This window comes from Poromitra crassiceps, assembly GCF_964638095.1.
Source record: "Poromitra crassiceps genome assembly, chromosome: 1".
Lineage (NCBI taxonomy): Eukaryota > Metazoa > Chordata > Actinopteri > Beryciformes > Melamphaidae > Poromitra > Poromitra crassiceps.
In genome coordinates this window covers 97,458,064-97,485,129 of record NC_139623.1, presented here as the reverse complement: position 1 = coordinate 97,485,129, position 27,066 = coordinate 97,458,064, and the positions used below count along the sequence as shown (strand labels likewise).

The following is a 27,066-nucleotide window of genomic DNA, read 5'->3' as shown; positions in this document are numbered from 1 at the left end:
CCCTAAGTCATCCCCTAAGCCCAGTGGGCAAGTCAACTAGGGAATGTATGAAGCCAGTTCTGGAATTCCATTAATTCGAAAATCCCGCCGGGGGGCGCACGTCAGGTCCGGAAGTGACGACACGTACATTGGCTCCAATGTAAAAATGAGCCGACTTCTCTCTCATTCTGTGTCTTAAATAAACATTTTCCGAATGAGCTTATGGTCTGAATAAACAATTTCAAGTCTTTTTCATGCTCTCCTGGGCTCCGTTTTCTAAATTATGGTCCCATTTCGAGTAAAAGAGCCGATAAAAATTATAACTTTGGGGGCGGGATTTTCTTTGATTTACACCAGCCACAGGAAACCAGATGATTCCAACCAGTTGCCAAGGCAGGCTAGCTAGCTAGCTAGCAACGTAGCCAGAGATTAAAAGTAAAATAACAGAAACAGCGTTACCCTTATGATATTTTAATGATGTTAGTAGACACACGTAATAGTATAGATCCCCGTTATGAGGTATGTTGATCAAAAGAACACCTAAAACGCTATATCGAAATCGGGTTTTAGTGGACGGGCAGAGCTGATCTGCGGCTAGCTAGCTAGCAACGTAGCAACAGTATAGAGCCCCCGAGGTCTGTTGATCAAAAGAACACCTAACGCTATATCGTTATGTAATGTGACTTGTGACATGATCACCACATTTCAATAAATATAACGTTTTTGCACATTTGAATGCTGCTGGTCGTTTGTTTAATGCTGTATATATTGGACATTTAAAGCTGATACACAATTGTGTTGAGGTATTCCGCAAAGCTCAATTAAAAATATAACGTGTAACACTTGAAACAATCAAATTTAACTTTTTCACAGCAATACACAGTCCAGCCCACCATGGTATGGTTAAGGATTGGAACCATTGTTTGAATTATATCGAAATATATTTGCATGGTGTAGCATGTAATGCAGTCTGTTAAGATACTGTAAACATGCTAGATACTCTGACACAGAAAGGCAGACGAGCTAGCAGCAGGGATCTTGTCACCCTGATTTCAGATAAACTTGTCTGTCTAGTAGCTAGACAATATTACTGTACCATAATACCACAAGCTAAAGGCAGCATACACCAATGGAAGGATGGGTAGCATTTGTCATCCAGGCTATACAGTAACGTTAGGCTATTATAAAGTTATGAAACGCTGATTCAGACGTTACAATAATATGACATAATATGAGCCAGTTAGCCTAGCTAGAGAGAGTAATTTCAGACCACCAGATATCACCATATTTCATTTCAATAAATATAAAGCATTCGTTGATTGAAGCAGACTGCTGATCGCTTGTTTCTCCGTCGTCATGTCCTCATGGTCCAATCTTCGGTTCGTAGTTCGTGTTCACTCGACATCAACAATCTTTATATCACATCTGATCATTTTATCCAACCTGCCTCTGACCAGACAACTAATGGATCGTTCTGCGCGATCATATTTGCGACATTCAGATACATGATAATATACAACAAGGCTATCTTTGTTGACAATGTTTATTGACAAAAGCATTAAAACAAGCAAATATAACAATATTCTCCGGTCACTGGCAGATACTAGCTAGGCTACAACTTGTTCAAAGCAAATCTCTCATGTCAGCATTTGGCTTGTGTGTTATGGCAATTTCCTATGTTGAAACAACTGATCAGCAGTAACATGTAGTTTAGCGTTAATCTCAGGAGAACAGAATATTATAGCTTTGATCGTCACAAATCATAATCCTCTGTTGTGTGTCCCATCGGTACTGGACGGCGCCTACCCCTGGAAGAAACGAATTAGACACTGTTAATCACTGTATAACGTTAATGTCTGCTTACCCAACACTACGTGCGATTGGTAAATACTGTAAATGCAGAGGTGGATAAAGTATCCAGAGGAGTTTAACCCCCTTGTTCCCCCTCATTGATTGATAGTTGATCTAACGTTAGCTAGATATATAACGCTATAGCTGGTAGATCATATGAGTATGCTTTGAGTCTGCCTCATCTCAAAGAGGTAACCTAGGTAAACAGAACTGCGTTTGTTTTCTGTCTACGTCCGAATCTGTGCAGCATGCAATACTAGACACTGTTAATCACTGTATAACGTTAACGTTTGCTTACCCAACACTACGTGCAATTGGTAAATACTGTAAATGCAGAGGTGGATAAACTATCCAGAGGAGTTTAACCCCCTTGTTCCCTCTCATTGATTGATAGTTGATCTAACGTTAGCTAGATATATAACGCTATAGCTGGTAGATCATGAGTATGCTTTGAGTCTGCCTCATCTCAAAGAGGTAACCTAGGTAAACAGAACTGCGTTTGTTTTCTGTCTACGTCCGAATCTGTGCAGCATGCAATACTGTTTAACGTTGTATAACGTTAACTTATGCTACTCTAGTCTAACGTAGCTAGCGTTAATGTCATGCTATGTAATTAGCGTTACGTTAGAAAATAAGATTACCTCGATTTTGTGGAAGATGCAAGCGGCAGGCTGGTGACGCCGCGCGAGGTCTGGAGGAAATAATACTCTGGTTTTTCTTCGGGCTATTGTATTCAATGTGAGAGCGATGGAGCAAGGCTAGCAATAGCAACTAACGTTAGCAACATTTGTTAGCCAAGCTAACGGCTAGCATGGAAAATAACATGAACAAGATGGATGCCGTGGCGGAGGAAACCCTCCCCCGAGTCCCGTCCACGCTCACGCCCTTTCCTGTTTTCCCGGCTCCAGGTTTGAACAGATTTCCCACAATGCAACAGGAAAATCCATTCATCCAATCAAACGAAATCAAACAATATCGGGAAGTGAGCTTCATTTTGCTGTGTCAAAAACATATAGCTAAGGTGGTCCATATTATGTACTGTCAATGCCTAAGCCACTAAGTCACCAACCCCTAAGTCATCCCCTAAGCCACTAAGTCACCAACCCTTAAGTCATCCCCTAAGTCACCAACCCCTAAGTCATCCCCTAAGTCACTAAGTCACCTACCCCCCTAAGTCACTAAGTCACCAACCCCTAAGTCATCCTAACTCCTGGAAACTATCTACTCCCCATGGCTCGCTACATCAGGCTCAGGCCTCAGACTGGCCCCGGCTCCCCTGTTCCTCATCGCACCTCGTCACCACACGTCAAGATCCTGGTTCATCCTGCACCTCAAGCGGACGCTCCAGAATGGCAACCTCCCGATGAAGAACTACTCCAGCCACTCCTTCGGGATCGGGGCGGCCACCTCAGCCGCCGTGCAAGGAGTGCCCTCCGCCTCCCTCCAGCAAATGGGCCGCCGGTCTTCATCAGCATTCTCCAGCTACATCCGCCCGGAGCGGGCGGCCATACCGGCGGCCCAAAGAACCCTCCTCCCTTCATCGGCAAGCATGGCAACGAACAGTGTCCCGGACTTCCGTGCCAAAAATGTCTCGTTGGTGGTGGCTCCCCGAAAAGCACGGCGCCCAGTAAGGCGCAGTAAATCTCCCGGTTCATTTCCCCGGGGGGGAAGAGAGGAAAGAGAGAGAGCCAAGAGAGAGAGTCAGGGTCAGTCAGAAGGCCAGGTTGAGCGGCGCGCGCCAAGTCGGGGGCCAAGGAGGCCAAGCTAAATGGTGAGGTGCCAAGGCTGCCAAGTAGGCCAAGCTGGGAAGCGCCAAGTTAGGTAAAGGCGAGGCGCCAAGGCAGCCAAGTAGGCCAAGCCGGGAAGCGCCAAGTTAAAGCGGGAGGTGCCAAGGCGGCCAAGTAGGCCAAGCCGGGAAGCGCCAGGTTAAATCGTGAGGTGCCAAGTAGGCCAAGCTGGGAAGCGCCAAGTTAAACGTTAATGTACCAAGATCGTAGGCCCGATTGAGTTGGGAAGCGCCAGCCGCAAATAGCTGTAAGTCGCTAAAGGTCGAAGGCCAGAAGAGTACAGTCAAACTACCGGTGCCCGCAGATCTCAATTAACCTCCGGTAATCGGATCTTCCTTTTGGGGGATCAAGATCGAAGGCCTGACCGAGTTGGGAAGCGCCAGCCGCAAGTAGCTGTAAGTCGCTAAAAAAGGTCGAAGGCCAGAAAAGTTCAATCAACTACTAATGTACCAAGATCGAAGGCCCGACCGAGTTGGGAGCGCCAGCCGCAAATAGCTGTAAGTCGCTAAAAGGTCGAAGGCCAGAAAAGTACAATCAACTACCGGTGCCCGCAGATCTCAATTAACCTCCGGTAATCAGATCTTCCTTTTGGGGGATCTCCTAGCCTATGCAGATGCCCTCCTCTTGCCTCAAGAGCAGCGCCACTGGCTAATGGAGTCATGCGCCAAAGTATTTGCCATGCATGCCGATTGCTAAATAAAGCTTGTTAAATCCTACCAACTGGCCTCTCATGATTGAAGTGAGGTCTTAGACCATATTTCAAGCAGAAGGCCATTCGTGCATAATCTAATCCGATCACCCCCTGACGTCAGTCAAGTTCTAGTATGACGTGGTCAGTCAAAGTCTTAGTATGACGTCTGTAATGATGTCAGATATGACGTCAGTTAATTCTCATATATATAGCAAGGGTTCTACGTCACCTCTCTCTCTCTGGCCGATCATAGCAGCAGCTAGCTTCACGGCAGTCCATCTCCCCTGAAGCCGTCCTCCGAAGCGTTGTTTTGCCCACCCACCTCCCCATTGGCCAGTGGCGCTGCTCTTGAGGCAAGAGGAGGGCACCTGCATAGGCTAGGAGATCCCCCCCCCGTGGGGGATCAGGAGTCAAGACTCGTTGGTGGTGGACTGGGGAGGTGGGTGGGGCAAAACAACGCTTCGGAGGACGGCTTCAAGGGAGATGGACTGCCGAGAAGCTAGCTGCTGCTATGATCGGCCAGAGAGAGAGAGGTGACGTAGAACCCTTGCTATATATATGAGGATTAACTGACGTCATATTTGACGTCATAGCAGACGTCATACTAGGACTTTGACTGACCACGTTATGCTAGAACTTGACTGTCGTCAGGGGATGATCGGATTATGCATGAGTGGCCTTCTGCTTGAAATATGGTCTGGAGACCTCACTTCAATCATGAGATTGGTAGGATTTGACTAACTTTATTTAGCAATCGGCATGCATGGCAAATACTTTGGCGCTTGACTCCATTGGCCAGTGGCGCTGCTCTTGAGGCAAGAGGAGGGCACCTGCATAGGCTAGGAGATCCCCCAAAAGGAAGATCTGATTACCGGAGGTTAATTGAGATCTGCAGGCGCCAGTAGTTGATTGTACTTTTCTGGCCTTCGACCTTTTAGCGACTTACAGCTATTTGCGGCTGGCGCTCCCAACTCGGTCGGGCACCTCGCGATAGCGCTTCCCAGCTTGGCCTACCCGGCCGCCTTGGCGCTTCGCGATTGTACTTTTCCGGCCTTCGACCTTTTTAGCGACTTACAGCTATTTGCGGCTGGCGCTCCCAACTCGGTCGGGCCTTCGATCTTGGTACATGCTTTTCCTGCCTTCGACCTTTTTAGCGACTTACAGCTATTTGCGGCTGGCGCTCCCAACTCGGTCGGGCACCTCGCGATAGCGCTTCCCGGCTTGGCCTACCCGGCCGCCTTGGCGCTTCGCGATTGTACTTTTCCGGCCTTCGACCTTTGTAGCGACTTACAGCTATTTGCGGCTGGCGCTCCCAACTCGGTCGGGCCTTCGATCTTGGTACATGCTTTTCCTGCCTTCGACCTTTTTAGCGACTTACAGCTATTTGCGGCTGGCGCTCCCAACTCGGTCGGGCACCTCGCGATAGCGCTTCCCAGCTTGGCCTACCTGGCCGCCTTGGCGCTTCGCGATTGTACTTTTCCGGCCTTCGACCTTTTTAGCGACTTACAGCTATTTGCGGCTGGCGCTCCCAACTCGGTCGGGCCTTCGATCTTGGTACATGCTTTTCCTGCCTTCGACCTTTTTAGCGACTTACAGCTATTTACGGCTGGCGCTCCCAACTCGGTCGGGCACCTCGCGATAGCGCTTCCCAGCTTGGCCTACCTGGCCGCCTTGGCGCTTCGCGATTGTACTTTTCCGGCCTTCGACCTTTTTAGCGACTTACAGCTATTTGCGGCTGGCGCTCCCAACTCGGTCGGGCCTTCGATCTTGGTACATGCTTTTCCTGCCTTCGACCTTTTTAGCGACTTACAGCTATTTGCGGCTGGCGCTCCCAACTCGGTCGGGCACCTCGCGATAACGCTTCCCAGCTTGGCCTACCTGGCCGCCTTGGCGCTTCGCGATTGTACTTTTCCGGCCTTCGACCTTTTTAGCGACTTACAGCTATTTGCGGCTGGCGCTCCCAACTCGGTCGGGCCTTCGATCTTGGTACATTAATGTTTAGCTTGGCGCTTCCCGGCTTGGCCTACTTGGCTGCCTTGGCGCAACTACCCTGACTTTCTCCGACTCTCTCTTTCTCTATCCCCCCCAAGCCTATGCAGATGCCCTCCTCTTGCCTCAAGAGCAGCGCCACTGGCTAATGGAGTCATGCGCCAAAGTATTTGCCATGCATGCCGATTGCTAAATAAAGCTTGTTAAATCCTACCAACTGGCCTCTCATGATTGAATTACTTTCCTGAGGTTAAAAACTGACAGGACATATTACTTTCCTGAGGTTAAAAACTGACAGGACATAACTATTACTTTCCTGAGGTTAAAAACTGACACAACATAACTATTACTTTCCTGAGGTTAAAAACTGACAGGACATATTACTTTCCTGAGGTTAAAAACTGACAGGACATAACTATTATTATAACTATTATAACTATTTATTATTATTATAATATTACTATATATAATCTATTATAACTATTATTATAACTATAATAACTATTATTTTCCTGAGGTTAAAAACTGACAGGACATAACTATTACTTTCCTGAGGTTAAAAACTGACAGGACATAACTATTACTTTCCTGAGGTTAAAAACTGACAGGACATAACTATTACTTTCCTGAGGTTAAAAACTGACAGGACATAACTATTACTTTCCTGAGGTTAAAAACTGACAGGACATAACTATTACTTTCCTGAGGTTAAAAACTGACAGGACATAACTATTACTTTCCTGAGGTTAAAAACTGACAGGACATAACTATTACTTTCCTGAGGTTAAAAACAGACAGGACATATTACTTTCCTGAGGTTAAAAACTGACAGGACATAACTATTACTTTCCTGAGGTTAAAAACTGACAGGACATATTATGTTCCTGAGGTTAAAAACTGACAGGACATAACTATTACTTTCCTGAGGTTAAAAACTGACAGGACATAACTATTACTTTCCTGAGGTTAAAAACTGACAGGACATATTACTTTCCTGAGGTTAAAAACTGACAGGACATAACTATTACTTTCCCAAGGTTAAAATCTGACAGCACAATTTAAGGAGATTAAATGGAAAAACTGCATGCATGTTGCCTCCCCAAGCTACTTTTTTCTCAACCTGAAATCACTGTGTATGAGCTGTAATTTGTAGGGACAATTATGTGTCACATTTGATCAAATTAATTTCCTGAAATGCTTCATCAAAATGCTCCATTTTACCATTCCTTCCAACAGTAAGAATCACAATTATGAAATAATGTTTGTTGGTTGCCACTCAATTTAGAGTGAACATTGCCACTCTCAATATCCTTAATACTAATGAGTTAGGAGTTAGGACCAACTGTTTTTTGTGTAATTAAAATAGTTATTTTAGATTGGTGGTGATATGTGACACATTTGTATTGAACAACTGTTGTATAAGTTAATGGGATGCATTATTTAGATAGATGAGTTGCCATGGTTGTTGTAATTGTACAATATACAGCCATATTTGTTTTTGTGCCAAGGTTTGTGGTGCAAGATGTGTTACTGCTACATGTGCCAGGAGAGAAGTCTGCCTCAGCCCCTTTGTCTGAGAGAACAAGGGGGAAAATGTCCTCATAGTGGCCAGATATTCACATTTCTTCTCTGTAGACTCAAGCATGGTAGGATACGAGTATGTCAAAAATATTGGTTGGTTTGATTGGAATTAAGATACACCTTGACTACTTGAATTAAATCAATGGGTATAGAATCTGGAATTAAAGAGACCGTTTCTGAATCTGACATTGACGGAAAGTTTGTGCAAAATGGACGGGATCCTGTAGGGAAAGGCTTTACCCCCAAGCAAGTCAGGCAATGTTTGTACAATTATATTTTCATGTGGTAACAGTTTTGTGAAAATGTATACATTATACAAATCAGTTTGAGTGCTATGGTTTATGCAGAAGTTTAGGCAGTAGGATGCTCTCAGTATGTAACTGTCTCTGTTTCAGACAGTGATACTGTGCTTCATAACAATGAATGTAGATAAGTAACTGACTTTACAGTTTTCTAACAAGGGCTGCAGTTGTATTCTGTCTTATTTCACCTTCTGGATGTGATAGTAACCCATAGTGCAGTCGAAGGTCATGTGCAGGTCTATGGAGTACACTCACCTCGCTTTGTGGGCCTAATTGCAGCTTAATTAGCTTAATTATTACTTATTGGGCACAGTATACCAGCCTACTCAACCAGCTACATCACTGATGGTAATGTTGGTGACAGAGATGGGGACTTAGACTCAAGTTGCACCAAGTTGCACACACAGTGACTTGAGACTTGACACTCATCCTCAAAAGACTTGAGACTTGACTTGGACTCGAGATTTGGGACTTGTCAACAATCTTAATCTTATTATTATTTATTTATTTATTTATTTATTTATTTATTTATTTATTTATTTATTTATTTATTTATTTATTTACTTATTTACTTGTTTATTGCACATTAACATAGGAAATGTATATTAATAATAATGTCTAATCAATGCTGATACTGCATGCTAATAGATAAAGGAGTGAGGATAATACACTAGTACATCCTGTGAATTTCTTAGTTTTAGCTATGCAGTGTTCTAAGCAGACCTGATGGCATCCAGCTTGATAGAACGCTCATCCATGAGAGACTTGACTTGGTCTTGTGACCAAAGACTTGACACTTGACTTGGACTTGCAAAAAATGACTTGTGAGCATCTCTGGTTAGTGACTAGCAGGTTTGTCTCCCGTCATGCAGGTGCTGTGCTGGCGTCTGCATCGTTAGACTGCCTGGTGGCAGAGCAGGGCTGTGTGCAGGAGCAGGCCTGCATGGTGCTCTACAGGCTGCTGGAGTACTGCGCCGCTGAGGAGGCCGTGTCGCCCCTCGGCCCGGACGCCCGCTGGGAGTGCCTGGAGGCCCAGAACTCTTTGCAGCAGTACCGCCCCCTTCAGGTGTGCAAATGTCAGCGTGGCTCTCGCAGGGAGGAACACTGCCTCAGGGTCTACTGGACTGTTAGATTCGCAGGTGGGGTTGAACGTGTGTATGTGTGTGTGTTTTTCTGTGTGTTTTTGTGTGTGTTTGTAGCATTTATCGGCATCTGTATTTACCACTTACGGCAGTAGAGGCCACTGTTGGTGCTGCTCAGCAGAAAACTACACGTTGGGGCTTTAACTGCATAATCTATGATAACACTCTTCACTCTATGTCTGTTATTTTAGCATATGATGAGTATGAAGTGTCTCCATATGAAGAGCTGGAGTTGAATTTAGTGAGGAACATTGAGATGTCACGCATGGCCTCCATCATGGCAGGTAGTACTCCCATTACAAAACACCTGGTAATCATCACAGTGTTAACATTTGACTATTTGCTATCAAGGCTACTGTAGATGTCATACATCCCTGATACACATTACTTCACTTTCTCCCCCCGACAACCCCCCAGCTTCCTCTCTTTCTGTGGATGGCCAAAACCAGTGTCTAAAAGCAGCGCAAGACTGCGGCCTGTATGAGAAGTGTGGCTCTCTGCGCTCAGAATATGTGGTGGCGTGCACCAAGCGGGCGGCGCTCTCTGACGACAGCTGTAACCGGCAGAAATGCCACAGAGCGCTGCGGCGCTTCTTGGAGCGCGTGCCAGAGGAGTACAGCTTGGCCCTGCTCTTCTGCCCCTGCTCCGACACGCTGTGCGGGGAGCGCCGCAGGAAGACCATCGTCCCGTCATGCTCCTACGAGGAGAACATCAGAGGAGAGGAGAGAGCGGGCAAGCCCAACTGCCTCAGCCTGCAGATCTACTGCTCCAGGGATGAGCTGTGTAGGTGAGCAGGTCACTCATTTGGGTCAATCACATACACAGTTCATCACGGAGAATTGTCCTAATTAGGGTCACAGAGAACAACATTAACATAGAAGTGTCTTTCTCATAGAATCACAGAGTACCACAAAGTACCAGAAGATGTACCATTCAGTACAAAGAACCAAAAATAAACCTTCGACAGAATTGGAAACACTAACCAGGGTTGTACAGTGATAGAGTTTTGAAGGAGACATTTCTGTTTTGACACTTTACTTGCTCCTCATGGATATGATTTGCTGTCTTCTGTGAGGCAAACTTTGGTCTGTGCTTACTTGCTGTCATTTGGCCTACATTATATTATTCATATACTGTACTTTACATCGAGTGTGTTTATAAAGATTGCATCGTTTCTTGGTACTGGGAAAGTAATCGCTCAGGCATTGCTTGTCAATTTAAAGCTGAGAAGCTGACATGTTTTAGAGGTCCTTCTGTTCCACATGGATGCAGACTAGAGGTTTCCATGGAGAGGGTGTGGAAAAAGTAACATTTATCAAGCCATTGCTTCCTTATTCTATCTTCAATTTTAGTGCAAGATATCTCCTTTCGTAGATTTTGACCAGTCATTATTATTATTTTCTTGAAACTGTTGGAATCCATTCTGCAATTAAACTAATAACAATATGTTTTTGATTGTATGCAAATGTTTCAAATTTGAACTTTGGGCATCTAAACATTTTACTATTTAAAATCTATAGCTTGTAATTCCCAAGGGGAAGAACGTCCTCTACTGAATGGTGGGAACAGAAGCATATCAAAATCATTATTTAGCCTCACCTGAATACGTAAATAAGAATACCCCGTGCAACCATTTACTATCTATGGAGCAACCATATTTACTGTCTATGGTGCAACCTTGGCTATAAAATAGTTTTTATTCCACAGTCCACTGGAAGGAAATTATGAACGCAGTTCTACATTTGTGTTGCAGACCCATTGGAGCTTCCTAAGTGCTCGTCATGTTTGGAAAAAAAGATTTGATGTGACTGGAATGAGATAGTGGCACATTATGTGTAATTATTAGATGTGAATTATTCCTATCCATCATGCAAGCGGTATTTGTCTTTGGTGGAACATTTGTACATTTTAGTGCAGACACTGTAGGAGTTCAGCCTCTGAGATTAGCGACCTTGGGGATCCACTGCCACCACCGACACTGAGGCTGTTATTCTCAGCTCTCAATACTACTAATGGCAAACAAGTCAAATGGCTTTGTGAAATCCCCTAAGCATGGGCATAAAATGAAATCATATGATCCTGTTGTGTGCTGATTGTACTTGTGAGTGATTTTTAGATTAGTTTTGTGAGTGGTGGTGACTGTGGGGCCCCAGGGTGGCCGACGTTGGTGGTTGACTATTTATAAGCTGTTTAGAGGCATATTGGCTAGAAATTAAATTGTTTACTAAAGAGAAATATGGTTTTAATATAATTGCACAGCTATCTCTCTCTGTTTTCTATCTCATGTTCAAGTTTGTTGTTGTTTTTAGCTATTCTGAATACCAAAATGAAAACACTTTAAAATGCACACTCTCTACCCAGTGTTGTTGACATAGTTTTTCTTCTCTCTGTTTCTCTCTGTGTGTGTGTGTGTGTGTGTGTGTGTGTGTGTGTGTCTCGCGCATGTGTGTGCGTGTGTGTGTGTGTGTGTGTGTGTGTGTGTGTGTGTGTGCGCGCGCACACGTGTGTGTGTGTGTGTGTGTGTGTGTGTGTGTGCGTGTGTATGTGTGTGTATGCGCTTGCGCGCGTGCGTGTGTGTGTGTGTGTGTGTGTGTGTGTCTGTGTGTCAGATCTCGGTTTGCTGATTTCCAGCACAACTGCCAGCCCTCGCCTCTGTCTGCCTCTGGCTGTATGCGAGAGAGCAGAGCCATGTGCCTCAAGGCCTATGCTGGACTCATAGGTGAGTTGGAGAGAAAGAAGTTCAAGGAGTAGAAGAGGGTGAAAGAGGGAATAGCTCAAGAAAAAAAAAACATGGACAGAGTTACTCCAAGGAGAGGTTATTGGGTAATCATCAGTAGTTGCCTTAAAGCGATTTATACCTCATACAATAAAAAAAAATAGTGCAGATATTCTCTACAGGGGTTCGCTGATGAAAATTGCTGCTCTGTACTCCGCACCACTTTTAAAAACAATTTTTATAAAATTGTATTTCCAACCAGTCCGGGCAACAGATCCAGGTAATATGATTCGGTGTCCTCATATATTTCAAAAAGTAATTTTCTGCAATCAATATCAAGAGCTTGGGAATGATGACCTTGGATCACATCACCAGCTAATATTGTAGGTTGACCTTCTATGGAGGTGTGTGTGCTGAAAATGTTCTGCTTCTGCCAAAGGGAAAAATGGCTTCAAAAGTTCTCAACTAATACACAAAGTGCAGCTGTAATAGAGTACAACAGGGATGACATGTTTTTGTAGGCCAACCCGGAAGTTAGCATCGCCTGGTTCCCTCGTCCCAAAGTCAATATGATTTTTGAATGGGATTTTGGTTAGATGCCTGAAATAAGGTCTGTGGTTAACAAAAATGTATGATACTGAGATCCTTGTGTTCAGCAAGATCATTTTCACAAATGATCACCACTTTTATGATTTTTGAAGTGCAAAGGTGATCGCGATTGCAAAAAATAAGCTTAAAAAATCATAACTTTTTTTGTTCATTTGTGAAGATTATCTTGCTAAACACAACGTTCAAGTTTCATAAACTTTTGTGAACACAGACCTTATTTCAGGCAGCTAATCAAAATCACTGCACAAAAATCTCATTGACTTGGAGACGAGGGAACCAGGCGCTGCTAACTTCTGGGTTTTAGGAGTCATTTCTGCGGCACTCTAATATCACCGCGGCTTATTTGTGTTTTCTTTCCAAACCAGGCACCATCATGACTCCCAACTATGTGAGCAACAGCAGCATGGAGGTGGCCCAGTGGTGCACATGTGAAGGCAGTGGCAACGAGTGGCAGGGCTGTCAGCGCATCCTGCACATGTTTAGCCACAATATCTGTCTGCGTGAGTACCGCCACTGTTGTCTGTACCGCCACTGTTGTGTGGGTTACTGTCTGCGTGAGTACCACCACTGTTGTGTGGCTTACTGCAAAAAATAGACTGTTTATTCTGAGCTGAGTACTGATAGCCTGTCCATGACAAGTCACAATAAGTTAGTCATTGCTGAAAATATTCAGTTCCTGACCTCTAATCTGTGGATTACTTCTGGTTCCATGAGTTGTTGTAAATTCCTATTTCAGAATGTCTATTAGGTCTATAAGAGGAGATCATCTCAAAAGATGTCTCTTTATGAATGCATATTTGTTTATTGTCATAGCCCCAAGCGCTCCCAGGCATCAATAGTTAACATTAACGTTAGGCACTCATTGTCTAGGCCCTAGACAATGTTTTTAGACTCTAGGGCTTCCAGTGAACACTGAACCGTGATCATATTGTGAAAAGGCTGTCAATAGTGCAAAGTGACCAAGCTTACCTGCTTAGCTCTCATGGATAGTTTAGCTGCTGCCGCTGCCATTGCTTGACTGGCCAGCCTAGTCTTGTGGTTCAGGAGTGCTTCGTCATGATGAACACTCATTGGGTTTGGACATACAAGACGCTAACAGGACATGAAAACAAAAGACGCATACGAACAGATACACTGTAACAAACTAAATGACACGCTGTCGCAAAACCACCGCAGCCATCTTCACTGTGGACCGACATTAGAGGGAAGAGGGCGAACTCTGACCCGGAAGCCTCTATAAGGACTCCAGTGGTCACGTCAATGGTCACGTCATTGGTCACGTAAGCTTCACTCACTTTTGATTGACAGCCACCATTACCAATCACTGAGCGATGTGACCGTGACAGTGTGACATTTATAATCTCTATAGGTTAGGGGGCACGGTGCCTACTGCCCAGGTGGGGTATCTCGTCATAAGGGCCTTTCTGTCTGTGTGGAGTTTGCATGTTCTCCCCGTGCTCCCCCAGGGGGGTTCCTCCGTATATAACCCCCCCACTAAAAACATGCAGAAGATCAGATCGTCATCGTCATCCGACCAGTGACGACAACATCCGAAGTCGGTCCCCGGGCGCTGTACGAGAAAGCGACCACTGCTCCTGGCCTGCCCCCTGGAGGAAAGGACAAAGCCAGGATGGGTTAAATGCAGAGGACAAATTTCACCGGCCACCGTCAGCATGTGTGTGTTTGTGGCCCTCCGTGCATGTGTTGATGTGTGTATCGTGTGACAATAAAGACGGGCTTGTCCGTCTGAAATCGTTTTTTTTTTTTTTTAGGTTGAGGCGATGTCTCGTCATAGACGCTGGGTTAGCTGGCTGGGGGCATGGTCAGGGTGGGGTAAAACCCCCGTTCTATCATTACATTACATTACGTCATTTGGCTTTTATCCAAAGCGACTTACAATAACACATTTTTGTCAGCAATAGAGCAATCAACTATGCAACACAGTCTATGACAACTACAACTTCTGTAAGGAATAGTGGTACAAGTTTAGTTTAGGTTAGTTTAGATTATTTATTTTTTTTGAGAGAGAGAGAGAGAGAGAGAGAGAGAAAGAAGTTAGTTCAAGAAGGGCCCAGATGGAGCCTGAAAAGGTGAGTCTTTAGTCTTTTCCGAAAGATCGGCAGTGATTCGGCAGTCGTGACCGAAGGTGGAAGCTCGTTCCACCTATCCATTCAGCAAAGTTAGAATTTAACTGCTAGCCCAGCCCAGGCAGACACGATTGGGGATTTAACCACTGAAGTAAACGCACATCTGAACAGACGTCTTGTGTTCTGCTCTAGAATCCCCAAACCTGTAGTTTAGAGCCGCAGTACCTTCCTTTGGTGAGTCAGCCTATTGAGATGGTGCTGTCTATGTGCCGACAGACTGCAGTGCCGACATTCCGCAATGCCGATAGCCCACAAGCAGAACCAGCTGAGGGAGGCGGTGTGCAGCGTGTCGGGGGGACTGGCTGGAGCTAACCTCTCCCAGCCCCCACGCTTAAACCTAACCTCTCCCACCCCCCATGCCTAAACCTAACCTCTCCCACCCCCCACGCCTAAACCTAAACTCCCGCAGACCCTAACCCTAAACATAATCTCTCCCACCCCCCACGCCTAAACCTAACCTCCCGCAGACCCTAACCCTAAACCTAACCTCTCCCACCCCCCACACCTAAACCTAACCTCCCCCAGACCCTAACCCTAACCTCTCCCACCCCCCACACCTAAACCTAACCTCCCGCAGACCCTAACCCTAAACCTAACCTCTCCCACCCCCCACGCCTAAACCTAACATTCCCCAGACCCTAACCCTAAACCTAACCTCTCCCACCCCCCACGCCTAAACCTAACCTCCCGCAGACCCTAACCCTAAACCTAACCTCTCCCACCCCCTACGCCTAAACCTAACCTCCCGCAGACCCTAACCCTAAACCTAACCTCTCCCACCCCCCACGCCTAAACCTAACATTGGCATTGTGGGCTGTCGGCACTGCGGGTGGACTTCATTGAGATATATGGGCGGTTTTGCCCCACTTGTGTGCCGGCCGTATAACATTTTGTGGGCGTTCCCAGACATGCCGACTGTCTCTATTGGTAAAGGTGATCTTCCGAAAGCACAGAGACCCTTGATCGGACCCCAGGAAGAATAGCCGTGGCATCCTGCTGCGGCTAATGGGGATCCTAATAAACTAAACTAAACTAAACCCTCAGCACTGCTTAAAGGTGCTACATGTCAGTTTTAACATCGACAAATCATTACCACATACATTTTGAGACATTAAAATGATCAAGACCATCGCTGAAACGCTCGGCAGACCAACTCTGACCAATACACTGCATTTTAATTTGTGTGCCACCGGGTTGGATTTGGCTGTTAATCTGGATTGCGTTTACACTTTACAGCACAAACCAGTAAGAGTGCCAGCACAAACAAAAAGCTTTCAAAGTTTCTTGTAATGGCAGATGGTGGATCGAGAGAGAGGCCTAGAGAAAAATCACTCCAACATGTGTGTCCGCTACACAGTGAAGTTAAAGGGAAGCCGTTTGGCTGAAGAAGGATAGAACCTTTGTGGCAGGAGGTCACTCTAGCTCTAACAATAGCACTGATGACAGATAGGGGCTGTCATTCATCTCAACCATAGTCTCATTTGTGGATTATACCAAGGTTTCACAATACATTTTATGTTGTATTGATGTAAAAAAAAAAAAAAGGGGTAAAAAAAGAAAAAGAAAAGAAAAGGGAAGATGTAGAACCCTTTAAATTACATCAATAAAGCTATTAACAAGAATACTTTTGGGGCATTTATACACATCTGTAATGCATAGTGGCAATGCTTCATCTTATCAGTTAAAAATGTGTTCCCCCGAAGTCTTGAGTATAAACGTCAACATTTAATTATTCTCAGAATTCTGTTAATTAATATGTGAGTGTTACAATACATCCCAATCATGGGACACACTGCTCATTGTGATGCTAAGCAACATATCTGTGTCAAAATAATGACAGGACATTACCTTTCTGCTAACAAACACTAAGATGAATATTTAAAAGGAACTGAATTGATTAAGATTCAAGATTCAATTCAAGATTCAATAGTTTTATTGCCATATCAACCAAAATTGATTGGAATTTGTCTTGGCATGCTCAAACAGACAAAACAATCACAGTAACAGACCATGAGAGAGAGACAATACAACACATCTGCTGCAATGTATAAAAATGTATAAAAAGTAGAGGAAATGATGCTCTAGTACATTGGTTCCCAAACTGTGGTCTGCCAGAGAATTGGAAGGGAAAAAAGAGAGATCCCCCCCCCCCTTTCCCCAACAAACAACAGTTTTTACATACACATTAACCCTGAGCAGTTGCCGGATTGGGATTAAAATTTTCGGAAATATCGCGATATTTGGGAAACATCACAATTTTGAACATGTACTTTCAGAGGCTGCAGCAGGCTCAGTTTTGACTCAGAGTGAACTTTCTGGTAGCATATGAAACTAGAAGACTTAAGGAATCGATTTGTACCAACCATGTCATGCTAGCTTGTCAGGAAGGTAGCTAAATAACACTCCAAAGTTACGCTACATTTTGGCGACGGAAAACAACTTTTCCAAAGGGGTCCTCTTTTTCACAGACATTTTTTCACAATGTTGGCAGGTGTGTGTGTGTGTGTGTGTGTGTGTGTGTGTGTGTGTGTGTGTGTGTGTGTGTGTGTGTGTGTGTGTGAGTGTGTGGGTGTGTGTGTGTGTGTGTGTGTGTGTGTGTGAGTGAGTGAGTGTCCGTGTGTCCATTTTGAACCAGCTAGTAGCCTTATATTGTTATTTAAGTAATAAAAAATAGAGTACACTGGCAGCTGCTCCCAAATGTTTAATCGGAGACCACAAAAAATGTGTGACGTTTCGGGCAAAGCCCTTCCTCAGACATGAATGGAGTGTACCCGCACAGGGGTCCCCATATTATATTATATTGGTTTTTAGCCTTTCTGCTGCTATTGTATGGTTTAATCAGCAAATTGTATTTTATGGGGGAGGGGGGTATACGTAGTGGAAGTGGTCCCTGGGAAATTTGGTTTGGTACGTAATGGTACTTGGTCTGAGCAGTTTGGGAACCTCTGCTCTAGTAGGCTAGCCTGGTAAACCAGCCGGTCACATGAACATACATTTAATTTCGTTCTTCGTTCCCCTCTGGCCTGAAGCCAGGCTTCACCCAGTGTTTTGCAGTGGGCGGAGGTTGGGCGGGTGTACTTGCCTTGACAGACAACTCCTTCAGCCAATCAGCGTTGGATCCAGTCAAACCCAAATCCACTCGGGTGAACAGCTTAAACATATTTTCCACCGAGAAACTCCTCGGTTGCGGCGATACTCCTGTACTTGTTCAATTGTTGTTATTGGGTCTATTTCTGCAATAACTGCACTTTATGGCTGTTTAAACTAGACAAACGCTGATATTACTCCTTGAGGTGGACAGGCAAGGAGGCGGCCATTACTGTTTTGTTAGTGCAGTGCTAGTGGCGTTCCTGATTAGCCAACTTGCGCTGTCAATCACAGGGCACTGAGCGCAGTCGCTGATTGGCTCTTCCACTTTGCAGTTTCTGCTTAAAGCCCTTCCAGGGCTTGAGGCCAGACGGTCCCGCAGAACGAAATTAAATGTGAGTTCACGTGACCGGCTGGTTTACCAGGCTACTAGGCCATACTTGATTGAGAGGTTGATTCATTGAACCACAAAGATTTAAAATAAATAAATGAATGGCAAGGGACAATTCCCCTTGTTTCTGGCTGGCTGCCAATGTGAGTGTGGGTTGCCAGTTCTGTGGAGTTAATCAATCCATCCTCCAAATCTGACATGTTGTTGAATGGCTTCCAGACCAAAAGAATATCCTACTCAATACTTTGCTGAAAGTATACAAGAGTAGAAGTAAAATCATACTGGTAGAAAAGATGAGAGCTAAAAAAAAAATAGGTCAGTTAAAATGTATTCATAGTCAAAGTTGACAATATTTAATAATATTTAAGTTGGTAATATTTACCATGCAATGCGAAATAAATTAATGGTCAGAGACCAAACTAGTTTATTTTAACTCATTGAGTGCCAGCCACTTTTGGAGAACGGACGCTCCCAGTGCCAGAGTTTCAGAGCGTTTTCAGTGATTTCTCGAGGCGCACAGAATATTGTGTGATATTACTATGTAAACACCGAACACGCACAAAGAACGAGGAGACTCTATTGCAGGGATGTCAGAGATACGGCCCGCGGGCCGGATCCGGCCCGCGGGCAGGTTTCATCCGGCCCGCGAGATGTTTTGGAATATTTTTTTTTTTTTTTTTTTTTTATTATTTTTATTATTATTATTATTATTAAATTCGCACCCCATTATCATGAACTACGTGTAGCTAATAAGCAAGCTAAGAGTTCATTCATAAGTTAATTAACCTGCACTACAAGGAAGTATGTCAGTAGGTCATCAGGTGTAAACAAAGCCGACATGATGCCACGCTGGAATTGAATCGCGCATTCAGCTACCTACCAAAAAACAAAAGAATCAACAAGATCAGGCGCGGACTGCATAATCGGGCCCGTATCGGCCTGGCCTGCTTGGTATCTAATGCCCGGCCTGAATTATGATCCCAGTCCGCCCCTGAACAAGATGCTGTCGAAAAAGAGAAAGGTTGACACGGAATGCAGGCAGTTTCAAGAGAAATGGAAATAGCAGTATTTCTTTTGTGAAGTAAATGGGTAAATGAGTCGAATTGATTTTAGTAAAAAAAAAATCCGGCCCCCATGAGGTCTCAGTTGAACAAATCCGGCCCTCGACCTAATATGAGTCTGACACCCCTGCTCTATTGTATCATCAGCAAAAAAATGTTTATTGATACCATTTTCCGTTCTTTAGTTATGAGCCGGAGAAGATAGGTTGTTTTGAGCAAAAACAGGCGTTTCAAATTAGAAGCTGAGATATTCCGCCTTTTGTGAAATGAAGCATTTCAAGCACATTCACTGAGTCTGAAGCTAATATTTTCTGATGTAGTGACGTGGTGTAGTTGTGTGGTGCCCTGCGTGCCCCACCCCCCTCTCCCCCCCCCTCAGCTGCAAACTCCTCCCCACACTAACACACAGCCTCACGCACCCAGCGTCTATTTTCGGAGTGCTCCGTTTTTGTGCGCCGGCTCCCAGCGCGACACGGAAAAGCCAAACCGGACTGCTGAGAATGGTTTGGCCCTTCGGCGTCGGGTGCTGCTTTTCTGGCAGCTAATCGTGTGGAGAAACTATACAGCAGAGACAGAGAGGCTCAGTTGTGGACGCGGATTGACTGCTGTTCGCAGCCAACGTCAGCTCCAGACAGAGCAATCTATATGGCTCTGGCTGCAGCATGAGCGGTTTCTCTTTCATCACGGGGCTTTTTCCTGCTGTTTTCCTGACCTTTCTCTAATCTGGAGAGCACTGTCGCCACCTAATGAGTCCGTAAAATAGGTTATACACCTTCAATAGCTACAATATTTGTACAGGAGATGCAGGAGGCTTTGATCCACGTCCCACCGTCAAAAAACGCATTTCACGTCGATCGATGTCATTGGCACTCTACGTCACTATTTACTTTGACGTCGATCGACGTCATTGGCACTCAATGAGTTAACTGATAAAAAAAGAAACGTAGACAAAATAAAGTGTGAATCAACACAACTGACTAGTCAAGCATGATATAATTTCCCGCCCCCTGTCAGTCTAATGTGAACATGAAGGCGTAAAATGACTCAGCACTCTCTAACTGCATTCCATTTTGACTTACCCATTCACTTGTCTCCTATCTTTCCATCATGTTGCCGTGGGCAAAATGAATTGTGACTGTGTAGTAATGCAGGGTGAAGACAGAATACCAAAGAGGCCAGGTGAAACATACACTGCATAATTGGCATTCTTGTGCATGAGCAAACTGAAAACACTACAGTGATGCTTCTTTGGCTATTAGCTATCTTACTAAGTAGCAAGGCTGGCAAACAACTGCCAGGCAAACACAAACCTGTAATACTATTTATCTCATGTATAAATCTGCATAACGTACTTGATGTTGCACATTTTTGTGCTGAGGCAATTTACATTTGATTTTACCTTTCTGATGCAATGCATATGGGCAGGCGTCCGGGTGGTGTCCACCCGCTATGCCGACCACCCGCAATGCCGACCTTAGGTGTAGGCGTGGGGGCTGGGAGAGGTTAGGTTTAGGGTTAGGGTCTGGGGGAGGTTAGGTTTAGGCGTGGGGGGAGGTTAGGTTTAGGGGGCTGGGAGAGCTTAGCTCCAGCGGGTCCACCGACACGCTGCACGCCGCCTCGCTCAGCTGGTTCTGCTTGTGGGCTATCGGCATTGCAGCCTGTCGGCACATAGACGCGGCACCGTCCGGGTAGTGCAGGTAGATTCCCTGCCTACCAACACGAGAGTCGCAGGTTCAAACACTTGTGTTACCTCCAGCTTGTTTGGGTGTCCATACAGGCACAATTGGCCCAATGGCCGTGTCTGCGGGCGGGAAGCCGGATTGAGGGTATGTGTGGGGAGGGGGAATCCAGAAAAAGATCAAAATAATGATAATTCTGATGCAATGCTTATGTAGAAAATTTGATATCTGTAATTAAATGGGTGTGATTTAAAATGTGGTGGTAAATTACTCCAGTCCAAACATTCGCAAGTAGAAATAAAATTACTTAGTTGAATAATAAACACGTAATTTGCAATAAATATGCAATAAATGAGCTTCTCACACCCGTGGTAACCGGAGTATCTGTCTAAGCTGCCATATTCTCATTGTCAACAGGCACAGAATGTATTTTACATCGTCATGCACAGTGGTACTCAGTGTTGCTAACTTTAGCTGTGGTTATACTGTAAAACTCAGGATTTTTGATGGCGCTGCAAGGACGAACAATGATGTGAACTTAATGATGACGGGTCCTGCTGATTTGTTTCAGGCAACGCCATCAGCTCCATGGGGAGCGCCGCTCCTCCTCCTGTGAACACACCCGCGCCCGCCTCCCAGCCCTCCCCGCGCGTCTACCAGGAGAGGGTCCACGTCAACACTCTGCCCGACTTCAACAGTGTAAGCACTCTCCTCGTCACACACACACACACACACACACACGCACGCACACATGCACACGCACACGCACGCACACGCACACGCACACACACACACACACACACACACACACACACACACACACACACACACACACACACACACACACACACACACACACACACACACACACACACAGCCTGTATACTTACTGTGCCAGTGAATAGGGCCCAGCGTCTCCCTATATAACCCCAGCCTTTCTCTCCCTGGCTCCCTCCTCTAGCCCTACCTCTCATTGTGGGTGAGGATTAGCCGTAGGTGTTTGCAGTATCAGAATCAACCCTCTTTTGTTCATATTCATTTATGCACACCCATCTGCCCCGTATTCTCCATTTTTCTCACCATTCTAATCCTCCTCATTCCATATCTCCTCTCCTCTTGTCCAATCCTGCAATCGTTTACAGGGGCCCAAACCCTCCCACCGGTAAGTGGGTTCCTGTGCATTTTAATATCCAGAAATCACTTTCAAATGTATTTATTTGAAGATTTTGGATCCCCTCATTACTGTACGTCCATGGGGAAATAAGATGACGCATTCTGCCACCGTAAAAACAAGTGACGCTTTCATCCCCGTCGCCCCTAAGCAACAAGAGTTGCCATTATGTTTCAAACTTCTAATTTGATTTGAAAACAAATCAGACTGTTCCTTGACCTTGTCTTGAGGCAAGACTCTGCTGCCTGTGAAATATTAGAAAACAACCAATAGATTGTTACGCATCAACAGTAACAGGTAGGAGAAACAACAGGTGGTGTCACTTCGTTTTGATGGATACTGGAATTATCTTCACCTCCGCCAAGGAGCTTAATGTTTCTGATGAGTTGTCAGCAGGATATCTGCAAAGCTTGGAAATGCATTTCCATGAAATTAGGTGGACAGACAAGCCTTGGGCTAAGGAACAACTCATTAGATTTTGTTCATGCTCCGGATCTGGGATTTATGCCATTAAATGCCTATCATTTTTTAGCCATGACTATCAAACTAATGGAGAGAGACTTGATTCAAAATCCTAAGGGTATGTTTGCAGTTAAAATTTAAAGACCCCCCCTCCACTCAAAAATGTGTTTGTCTTCTTGTTCCTTCAGTTGAATGTTTGAGGTTCACTGTGCAGAAGTGTGTGTGTGTGTGTGTGTGTGTGTGTGTGTGTGTGTGTGTGTGTGTGTGTGTGTGTGTGTGTGTGTGTGTGTGTGTGTGTGTGTGTGCGTGTGCGTGTGCGTGTGCGTGTGCGTGTGCGTGTGTGTGTGTGTGCGCGGGCGTGCGCACGTGTGCGCATGTGCAGAGTTTGACACTAGAAGGCTGTATCCATACTCGTCTGCTGAAAGTGGAAAGTGTCTCTGTGCTCACTGAAAATGTGATTTCCTGCAAGCATGATTTGTGACATCACAAATATTTGGAGCCAATCCCTGTCCAGTATTCAGCATTGTGGAATTTTTAATTGGGGAGAAGGAGGGGAAGACATTTTAAGGATTTTATTAAAATGTTCTGTGGAAAAACCATCAGATACAAATTATTACAGTAGTCCAGTGTTTCCCCTACCATTCTACAACGGCGCCCCTGCCAGGCCAGTTTGTTTTTTTCAAGATTTTTTTTCTGCTCTCCCCAAAATTTCAATAAACCCTTATGGCATATTATTACAATACAGCAATACTGGTGTTGACAGTGTTGACAGTAATGGAAGATGCCAAATCATTCAAAACAAGCATTTTGCTTTTAGGAGCATTGTGCCAGCGTGCAGCGCTGTTCCAAAACCTGCAAAACACACATCCCATAATACAACTGTTTATTGTTGTGTCATCAGTGGGCTGGGATTCTTTACATCACAGTCAGTGTGCAGGGTATTGTTGTGTCTTCAGTGTATGAATAGATATATAAGGAATGACTGATGCTGACCTTCCCATCTCTTAATGATATATATATAGCACACAGTAGTAAGCCTCGGATTGCCTGGTTAGGTCTCACACATAATTGGGGAGATATGTCAAGGGAAAAGTAATGGAGGGGAGCTATGGAACATAATGCTGATAGTTAGTGCCACAAATCACTTTACAATAATGTAAAGATTTAAAGGTAATACATATGTGTGTCTTGTTACTATTTACTAGCCTGGCCTCAGACCTTCGAAGCCACGCCCACTCCACATCGCCATGTGCAAATGCTTTTTCTCCGGTTGAAAATCCAATTATGGGCGCTGATTGGCTAACGCTGTTGTCAGTCATGCACAACAGAAACGGACACAGCTGTGGCCAAAGCAGAGATTGCCTGAAACAGATAGCAGTTTAACACACAGCTTACCCTTACGCGCCATAGCTACTAACGTTAAGTAGCCAAAGTCGGCCGACTTTGTACTTTTCGTTTTAACTAACGTCTTACTCTACTGCAGTGTACGATAAGACGTTAGATAAAACGACGGTGGAGAAGCTGGCTAGCATCAGCTAGCTACGTAAGCTTGTGCTTGTAGCTAGTAGGTGGGCCAGAGGAGTTGTGCTGTGTGCCTTCGTTACTTATTCCAGCTAAACGGTATTGGTTGTTCATAGTGTCTATGAAAGGCAGCTGTGCTCTGCTAACGTTAGCATTAGCGAGCGATAACATTAGCGCTTTACAACCACAGTACAACCGATGCTGGAATGAGACACATATTTTCAGAACTTACCACTTCAGTCCTCCATCCTCTCTCACTTCCAAGTCATCTCATCTTGTATTGAAGTCCGTTATTCCATGAGACTGGTGAGTTAGCCAGGAAGCCCAGAGAGATGCAGCTCCAGCAGGCAGAGCAAGACTGCTGCGGCTGCCCTGCCTAGCCGGCCGGTTTGCTGTGGACACCTTGGTCTCTAGTGATTGGTTAGGGAGGACCGAAGCCCGCCCCATCATAGAAATGCTCTGAAGTGACCGCAATCTCAGACCAGAAGAGGAAATTAGTTTATGAGTTGACGATGAAGTCTGAATATCAGGCTAACTATTTACATCATGTATCGACACCAAAACCTGCACTCTCATCCATGTGATTCTTGTGATCTTGGGCAGTAAAATTAATATTTATGACCATGAACAACTCTCTTCCAGTGCTAGAGTTCAGAAGACAAAAGGAAAGTTCTAACTTGAGATCAAGAGATGCTTTTAATTAACAATGAATGAGAGACTCACTTGAGCTCCTGTGAACACAACCCTGTTAATATTACATGAATGTTACCTTGTCAATATTTTTTAGGTTTTACATGGTTTCATGGTAGCTCTAATAGTTCTGAAACAGAAAATATATGCATATCTCACAGTTTATTGTGTCTTCTTGGCTCTATCTTTAAGAGACTGTATATGTCTTAAATTCTGGTTTAGGGTGGACTTACATTACGTTACATTACATTACATTACATTATGTCATTTGGCAGACGCTTTTATCCAAAGCGACTTACAATAACACATTTTTGTCAGCAATAGAGCAATCAACTATGCAACACAGTCTATGACAACTACAACATCTGAAGGAACAGTGGTACAAGTTTAGTTTTCTTTTCTTTTTAGAAAGATAGAGAAAAAAGTTAGATCACTAGAGATTTCACTGTAGGTGCACATTTTGACCTTACCTCCACACTTCAACACTTCTGTTAATTAAAAATCACTCTTCCCTCCGTTTCAGATGGAGGACAGTGACAAAGAGGAGAAAGAGGCAGAGGAGAGCCAGGAATTCAATGTTATCCCGCCGTACTCTGAGAAGGACTCGAACACGGAATCAAGGGCGCAAGGGAGTCAGCGGGCAGCGGCGAGCCGCACCGCGCCCATGCTGCCACTGCTGCTGTTGGCTGCTCTTCCCCTCTGCTGGAAGTGTCGGGGCTACTGAGCCCTTCTTCCCACCCTCTACACTCGCTACCCCCTCCACCTCCATCGCAGCCACTCACCACCAACAGCAGAGGGCAATTGGAAGGGAGAAATGGAAATGTTCCGGCTTAACCAACGCAGTCTCTCTCCCAGGGCGTCAAAATACACTGATTTGTCACGCTCCCTCGGCGTCATTATTGTCACCGTGTCGTAATATGCTGAAGAAGGACTGTCGGACTGTCTGCAGTCCTGAACGTACAGTCTGAGGTTTAAGGAGGTGAAAGTCGCACTAGGCAGAAGGTTGGTGGTTGGGCCCGTAGCGTTGTTGTTGTTGTTGGTTTATTTCGGATCAAGAATGCATAAAAACCATTACAAATTTACAATTAATACAGTAGTAAAAAAAAGTACACAATATGTAAATCGAAAGTAAAATGATCCAAGGATAGCCCAGTAAAGCAGCTTAAACTAGAAGCCTGCTTATTTCCACTGGGGTCCTTCAAATATCAAAACCTTAGTATTACACAATTGTACTTTATAAAAGAAAAACACACACGATGACACATAAAATATATGATATATACAAATGAAATCTCAGCGAAGGTGTTGCAATTACTCTCTAGTTAACATCTCATTTTTTAGATGAGTCTTGAGAGCACGTTTAAAGACATTCACAGTGTTTATGCCTTGCACTGAAGCAGGTAAATTATTCCAAAAGTTGATAGCAGTGTTACAAAATGACGTTCCCGACTTATAACTTTCTCGTCTCGAGAGACCTGGTTTGAATCCCTGACCCAAACCATAACCTACCCCCAACCAAGTTGCTTCTGTTGCCGAAACGTAACCATTATTTTACTTGCCTGAACCCAATCAAGTTTTTGTGTTTGCCTAAAACTTAAGCGGTGATTCGAGCCGTGGCTCCCGCGAAAGGTTACCAGGCTGAACCGGACCGGTAGCCAGGAAGAGCCGGTGTTTGCGTCGTTTCGCAAACACCGGTACAGAGGTGCACTGGTGCAGAGGGGGCGTGACAAATCAGCATATTTTGACGCACTTGGAATGAGAACCTGTTGGCTTAACCGTGGCTCATGTCTTGTTCTTTCTTTGTTCCTTTCACAACAGTACCTTTTTCAGGTTGCCTGTCTTTTTTTTATGGGTGTCACTTTCTCACCCCCCCCCCCCCCCCTTCCCTTTTAAGAAAGTAGCTTGCTTCACACTTCTTACTGCCTCCTCAAGAGTGACAGTATATTAGTCGTCTTATCTGTCATATCTTTGCTCAAGTCCTCTCATAGTGAAGCAGCTGAACAACTGTGCTGAGCAGATATGAGTGCATGGGTGAAATAAGATGTGCTGTCTGGTAAATAGTCTATGTACAGTAGGGCCTGCCTCACTCTAACTACATCCCCTCTTTTAACAAGAAGCACACTGTCCATGGCCACATTCACTATACACAATCCCATAACACAACCAGTCATCTGCTCCACTGCAGCCAAGACTCAATTAGGCTTTTAATA

General features: G+C 44.8%; 1 protein-coding gene across 1 annotated transcript in view; it reads left to right on the top strand.

Annotated features, from left to right (window-relative positions):
* The window catches only part of gfra3 (GDNF family receptor alpha 3), a gene marked incomplete at both ends in the record, with an annotated part of 65,276 nt that extends 39,696 nt beyond the window's left edge, over positions 1-25,580 (top strand). Inside the window, 7 exons of the mRNA XM_083631961.1 lie at positions 9,053-9,319; positions 9,514-9,606; positions 9,740-10,109; positions 11,932-12,041; positions 13,013-13,147; positions 21,584-21,711; positions 25,380-25,580. Coding sequence (XP_083488087.1) covers positions 9,053-9,319; positions 9,514-9,606; positions 9,740-10,109; positions 11,932-12,041; positions 13,013-13,147; positions 21,584-21,711; positions 25,380-25,580 — 1,304 coding nt within the window. The remainder of the gene's footprint in view (positions 1-9,052; positions 9,320-9,513; positions 9,607-9,739; positions 10,110-11,931; positions 12,042-13,012; positions 13,148-21,583; positions 21,712-25,379) is intronic.
* Positions 25,581-27,066: the final 1,486 nt, after the last annotated feature.